Here is a 7,286-nt window from a genome sequence, read left to right on the forward strand (position 1 = left end):
AATGTCGCCAATAATGGTCTGGGAAAAAATGGCGACACTAGCGATAAGCTAGTGCTGGAGGAAAACATAGGGGGATGGGCGGGCACCACGGCTTGGGTGAGCGAGTGGCAGCGGTGCCGAAGAAGAGCGACGGACCCGCCTGATGGCGGTGGCGGCCTGGTTAGGAGTACGTCAGCGATGCTCAAAGTAGGCGAGGAAGGACCCGACAACGTGATGAAAACCGACAAGGATGATGACGTTCCGCGCCGAGGGAGGTGGCACAACACATACTACTGGAAGTCGATGCGAGTGGATGGCCGAGTGGACTGCGGGATATGGCGCCACGTCCCGAAGGGGCGATGCATCGGCAACAAGCGGGCCGGGGCTATGGCGGTAAGACCTCGACGAGGCGGCATGAACTACGTGCCGCGTCGCTACGGCCCGAAGGGGCAGCGGAGCGCGGATCCGTGCGGTTAAGGGGGCGACCTCGGGTTGAGGGCGTGGACCGCTTGTGACGGCACTAGGGTCCGAAGGGGTGACGAAGTGGCAACACGTGGGTCGGTGCCTCCACAGGGATAACCATGGGTTGGCAGCGCTGCGGCCTGACGGGGAGGCGCAAGACCAGCCTGTTGCTCGATCTATGGAGGAGCGCATTGTACTCGAGGATAACCTTCATGGGACATGTGGAGGCGCGTGCAACCGACTCATTAGTTCAGTTGCGCATCTCAGATAAAGCGGATCGCGGTGGGTGGGTGATCTAGCCGATCGCACACGAAGTTGGGGGCGTTGCTCGGTGATGATGACATCGTCATGGGTGGTGAATTGGGGTGGTCGAGCAGTCCAAGGCGATGACGGTCGACGGGGAACGATATGCGAACGACCGCGTCCAGTGCCTGACACCCGAGCGACAAACGCAACAGCAACAAGGCCGGTGAACCGGAGGAGGCCGACGAGGCTGGTGGCCCGGCGAGGTGCATGCAAGCCCAAGGCGGCCAGTGTGGGGGACAACGAGGCCGAGTCAGCCGACAGGCCTGACGTAGCCGGTGAGCCCGAGGAAGCCAACGAGGGGCCCGGTAACCCTGATGTAGTCGGTCTGTGGTGGTGGAGACGATATGTGATGCAAGAGTCCTATTCGGAGCGGAGCAGCGACGGACGTGCAGACCCGCGGACTACGACCATGACGGGCCGCCCATCGCGCGATGCCATCGGCTTGGAGTAGAGGCCGGGTGGTCCTACCAGTGTCGGAGTAGAGGCGTGGGGTCATCGGTGACGACGGGTGACGCAAACCGATATTAGATCGAAAGCCCAATAACAAAAGCGCCAATCAAAATGACTCACGGGAGAGAGAGAAACCCGTATCAAAGGATCGGAAGAAAAACTCTCTAGGACAACCGCTCAACACAACCAACGTACGGACACTAGGTGCGGACGGCGCGGCCCCTGATGGTGGTCATGGAGGCCGGGGCGACGTCGACCAAAAGAGGCGGGCGGCGGCTAGGTTGGATCGGTTAGACTGATACCATCTTAAAAGTGATGGAAAGGGATTAATGAAATTGATATTTATCGCTTGAGCCTCGTGAACGTATATATAGGAATACGTGATCTTTTTTAAATGCAAGACAAGACAAAATACTCTTTAGCCTATCCTACGTTTTCAATTTAATCACCATACTCAGCAAATTAAAATTTGATGTGTGTCTTTGTAGGAGCATGACTTTCTTTCGCCGTCTTATTTTTTGGTTTCTTGACGGTAAGTCGTAAACCTAGGTGGACTGAATTCATTTGTGATTTTATATGCTATGTTTGTTTAAATATTACCTGATACATTTGTGATTTAATGCAATTTTTGCTGAATTCTTTAAATGTTTAATTTTGAGTGAAAAAAATTGAGTGGCCCGATTAAAACTGTAGTCGGAAGTCCTCGGGTTTGCCTACCAGTTGGTTGACCCATCCAAAATCATATCAACATACACGTGCCTAAACTCTGAACTGGGCCTAGTAGATACAATGAAGTGCATCAACATTTGGTGTTTTATGCAACAAACATGTAGAATAGATGTTCTGCGTAAAATCAACATCAATAGCTGGTGCTTTAATTTCCTCCGTTGATTAATATTACTGAGAAAACTGTACGTGCGAAAGTTAAATAGGAAACACATAAAAAAACAAAGTTACATAGGAAAATGGAAAAGAAGTAAAATTCCTATTGAATCGGAGGAAGCACAAGCCGCTGCCAGCAGCGCGACAAAGTGACTTTCATGGCTCCAAGACCATGTTTCCCGCCTCGTTTCTGATGGACTCGAAGAGAAACGACGAGAGGTAGCGCTCGCCGCAGCTGGCAAACACAACCTGCAACGAACAGAGAACAAGAAACACGGTGAAAAGATACCGCAACAAGTAGACAATATTGTGATGAACCCAGACGTACTTCGTCACTTACAACGATGAGTTTGCCTCTGTTCTCGACCCTCTGCGCCACCCTGATGGCTGCAACCGCGGTTGCGCCGGATGACATCCCGACCTGAACAAACCATGCACCATCATACATAACTACGTAGGATGTTGTATATTGTGAGATTTGTAATGAACTAGATATTTCTCCGTGCGTTGCAATGGAAATTGATTGGTGAAATTTTGGGTTAATGAAAATTGGTTGTTCCGTAGTTTGCAGCTGTCCCCCACCCTCCCTTGCTCCCTTCATGTTATCGGGGGGGGGGGGGGGGGGGGGGGGGGTGGGGACCCTAGCCACCTGGCCGCCGCCACCTCCAAACTCTCTTCCACCTCGTCGTCCCTAGAGGCGAGCACCACCTGTGATAGAGATGGCGGGGATCTGGACTGCTAGCCGGCGGTGTGGAGGGAATGACGACACGAGATCCAATCTAGAGTTGGTCTTTCGCGGCGGTTGGGTGCTGCTCCGGTGGGTTCGTAGGGAGGGCGAATCGGAAGAGGATGTGGCTAATCGGCGGTGATGGATCCCCGGAACCGTGGCTCTGGTCATGGCGGTGACTGCATCCCCTCCGTCGGGGATGACGAGCTAGGTGGTCGGTCCTTATGGCGGCATCGATGGCGGCGGATCTTGGGATCCCGCTCACACGAACTTTGTAGGACGCGCTCCCGGAGCTTCCTCCGGAATCGACAGTGCTGGATGCGGGATGGCGGCGGCTCTTGCCGTTGTATTGACGACGACAGCTGCTGCCGCGTTGGTGGATGCTTCCTGTAGTTACCCAGAATTGGGGTGGTGGCCCCTTTTCAATGACAGCGACGGAGTTAGGGCTTGTGTGGGCGACTCGGAGTCTGGATCTTGAGGTGGCAACAACCCTTCTGAGGCTGGCGGAGGTATAAAACGTCCCGTCCATCAATAGATCGAGTTCGATGCGGCTCGGCAGGTGTCACATGTGCCTCTTTCGGAGCTGTCCTGCTGTACCTGTCGTCGGCACGTGAAGACACCGATGGATGTGCTACCGGTGGATGCTAGACATGATGTCTTATATGAAGACGTCAAGTCATGCCTGCTACCGACAGGTGATGCAGGATGGCTCTGGCGAAAGTGTCATGTTTAGCCTTTTGATGTTGGATCGAATGTGGTGCGACAGTAACGGGAGGCAGGCAATATGGGACATCTTTGTCTTCCGTTGTCTTCTTTAGAGATATCCGGCTGTTGAGGCATCCTTAGACGGATAAGGACGGATGGTACAAACTGCTACAACGATGAATTTCTGCATTCAGATGAAAACACAAGATCTCTGATAGGGCTATGTCGACGCGTGACTGCATCATGTCCTCGCTGAAGGTGGTGGATTGAAGCTTGACTTTAAGGATGAGAATTCGGAGTTCAACCTTATGCTGGACTTGCCATCATCGACGTCAGGTGTTGCGATTCTTTCTTGAATACGTACTCTAGGAGTTGTTTATTTTTTATTTCTAATGTGTCTTGTAACTTAGGATCAATGGATATCTGGGGAGTTACCGTCGCGAGGTGTTCGGTCCCAGGGTTTGTTTTTCGCTTTATTTCCTGGTCGAGGCTGCTCGGTTGTTGGATTTTTCTTTTTTTAATAATATATAACTGCATGCATTATTTTGATGAAGAAAGAAGCCAGGTTTATCCTCATTTTCAAAGAAAAAATGACATGTAAACCAAAATCTCCACAAAAAAGGTTCCTAAAAAACCATGAGAACCAAAGTTTAAAATACATGTGACATATTTATATTTCATTATGTACAGTTGTAACAATCTTTATTGAATATAAGTATAGTAATTAAATGGGAAAAATTCACGTTTGAATATAGTGGTGGGTCTTTTTCTATACATGATTGCGTATAAAGGTGGGTCTAATTCTATTTATAATTATATGATGAGGTAATATGCTTGCATGTTGAAAAGAATAAGTTAGTGAGAATGACTCTCTTGGATATACAGGATTGTGGTGTTTGTTTGCTCACCAGAAGCCCTTCCTTCAACGCGATCTGCCTCGCCATGCTCGCGGCTTCCTCGTTCGTGATCTGGGTGGTCGAGTAAACAAACGTAAGAAAGAAAGAAAAAGCCGTGGACAGTCACATCAACTTACCAAGAGAAATGTGACAAACTGGGAACCTTTTACTACTCACCTGGAAGACTTCATCGAGAATGTTGACGTCCAAGACTCCAGGGACGAAACCGGCTCCGAGACCTTGGATTTTGTGCGGGCCTGAATTTGAAAACATATTCCATCAGCACGTCGATAGTTCGGCGAAGATACAACAAGGTTCACACGAGCCGTTCCCCCCTTCCTCCCAATCCTAGCCGCCCCTCGGCCTCACCCCTTCTCCCTCCCTTCCTCGCCGTCGCATGAGGCAGCCGCCGGACAAGCCCGGGGCGTCAAGGATGGTGACGGCAGGGCCTAGGCTGCCCTGACTCTGTATAGGGAGTCTCGGATCTGGAGCGACGGTTTCATTGACGAGGCACGGCAGGCTAGCAGCCGTGCGGGCGGTGGATCTGGCGTCCCGACCACGCGGACGGCGGGATCCGGTGGTCGTTGGTGTCCGACGACGGCTTCTGTGATGGTCGGTGCGTGCGATCTGGCGCCTCCCCTCCTTTTCTGTTTGATGTGCGGGCCAGCCTGGTCAGACCGTGCTTTCTTGGGTCGTCGGTTCTGTACAGGAGGCGCTGGTGGTGGCGGGGATCTATTTCGGACGAAATCCCTGATCGGCCATGGCTGGCCGCGTCGACGGCGACACCTGAGGACGTAGTTCCCCTCCTTGGAGGCGTCGGTATGGACTGATCCCCTCACTTCCCCTTTCCCTAGGTCTCCTGGGTGAAAGCCTTAAATTTGTTGGGCGACGGCGCCGCTCACGGCGCCGTTCCCTTTTTGAAGGCGCGCTTTGGGAATCTTGGGGCTGGGTGGCGCTTGTTGGTGGTGGGCGACGACGGTGGTGCGGCCCTATCCTAGCATGGATCTGCGTCCGTTGCTTGGAGATGGACTCGCGTAGGTGAAGGTCGTCGTTTGGCATCATGATGACGTCGATGGTGGAGGCACCTACCAAGGCTGGTACCTCAATCTGATCTGAAGATGGAACAGTGAAAGATGACGGCGTCGGCACATGTGAGTGCGTCGGATCGGTTTATGCTCCGGACCCGGTATGTGGCTCGATCGGGGCCTCCGGCTTTAGATGTTATGCTTAGGTGGGAGGTCTGGATATTTGATCCAGCTTGCATCCCTTCATCATATGGATAAGAGTAGCAGCAGATGTTGTCAAGATGGCGGATTCAGGCATATTGTTGTAGTATTTTGTAAGGTCCTCAGAATAATCAATAAAACAGCCGCATGCATCTTTCAGATACATAGGCCGGGGTCATTCTTCTTCTTTTTTTTAACATTATGATGGGACAGATATCTCATCACCTGGTTTCCCTCCGGACAGAACGGCGCTCTCTGACGGCTCCACGCCATAGATCTTCAGGTAGAAAATGCCAATGCTATCACAATCGAGCCAAAATTGCATTGTAAATGGACAAAGAAAATCACAGATGAACATAGGCCAGTCATGCATTGCATGTCACCTGGATTTCAGGGTTCATCTCCTTGAGGTACTTCCCTGCCCCCGTAATGGTGCCCCCGGTCCCTATGCCGGCCACCAGGATATCCACTGCGCCGGCAGTCGCGCTCCAAATCTCGGGCCCCGTTGTCTCGTAATGCACCTGCGCCGTTCGTATCTCAGGTAGCAGGCTAGCGGCACAAACTAATTAACCCTCAAATTCAGGTAATGTGAGCTCACCGATTAGCATGGCACGCACCTTGGGATTTGCAGGGTTCTCGAACTGCTGGAGAACGTAGGAGTTAGGCGTCTTGGCGGCGATCTCCTCCGCCCGCCGCACAACGTCGTCCATGGCACGGAGCGGGTCGGTGAGCACCACCTCCGCGCCAAACGCCTTGAGCACCGTCCTTCTCTCCGTGCTCACCGACGCCGGCATCGTCACGATCAGTTTGTACCCCTTGGCGGCCGCCATGAAGGCCAGCCCGATGCCGGTGTTGCCGCCCGTAGGCTCGATCAAAACACTCTGCAAAGCAAGCATTGAGCTATCATGTTCACGATGGTCTACGTACGTGTGGCGTCTGCCTCTGACTGATAAGCTTTCACCTTTCCTGGAGTGATGAGACCCTTCTCCTCTGCGTCGGCGATCATGCTGTAGCCAATCCTGCAAAATCAACGTTATCCCCAGAATTCCCAGCAAAAAAACACCATCTGTACCACTGATAATCTATGCTGATTAACTGCATGCACTTGACATACCTATCCTTGATACTGGAGCATGGCCCCATGATCTCAAGCTTGGCAGCGACCCGAGCCTCGCATCCGGCTACCACCTTGTTCAGGTACACCAGCGGGGTCCTGCCAATCAACTGACATGGATCGAAAGCAGAATCAGCTTTGCATAATTTGCATCGCAGGTGAACTGCAAATGTGTGTGGCTGTGCAGAGAAGAGCTGGTTACATACGTCCGTTACATCTTTCGCGATCGTTGGGCTTGGACACCATTGCCCCATTGCTCACCTCGTGATCTAAAAAGGAGGTGACATCTTCAGCACCCATGCAAAGTTGATCACTTTTAGGATATGTAGCTTGATCAAAATATTCAATTCTTTCAGAAAAACACACGCACACCCGCACCCACACACACCAACTTCAGACTTGACTTGGGCCAGATTGGGCTCAACTGGTTTGCGTCAAAGGATTCCACAAAATGTGTACATTAATCAACTAAACTAATGACAGAGATGAACTGAGCTATAATAGAGGGTGTTAAATTACTGAATAAGAACAGTAAGTTT

General features: G+C 51.8%; 1 protein-coding gene across 1 annotated transcript; it reads right to left on the minus strand.

Moving 5' to 3' along the window:
* Positions 1 to 2,235: 2,235 nt before the first annotated feature.
* LOC123430277 (cysteine synthase-like) lies at positions 2,236 to 7,001 on the minus strand. Its single transcript, XM_045114152.1, has 10 exons — positions 6,954 to 7,001; positions 6,748 to 6,857; positions 6,595 to 6,652; positions 6,251 to 6,514; positions 6,017 to 6,154; positions 5,859 to 5,910; positions 4,585 to 4,664; positions 4,420 to 4,479; positions 2,420 to 2,500; positions 2,236 to 2,328 (listed from the first exon to the last, which is right to left on the minus strand). Exons 1-10 carry the CDS (start codon positions 6,999 to 7,001, stop codon positions 2,236 to 2,238), a joined length of 984 nt encoding a protein of 327 aa, XP_044970087.1.
* Between the last annotated feature and the right edge of the window lie 285 nt (positions 7,002 to 7,286).

The sequence above is a fragment of the Hordeum vulgare genome, chromosome 2H (assembly GCF_904849725.1).
Source record: "Hordeum vulgare subsp. vulgare chromosome 2H, MorexV3_pseudomolecules_assembly, whole genome shotgun sequence".
Lineage (NCBI taxonomy): Eukaryota > Viridiplantae > Streptophyta > Magnoliopsida > Poales > Poaceae > Hordeum > Hordeum vulgare.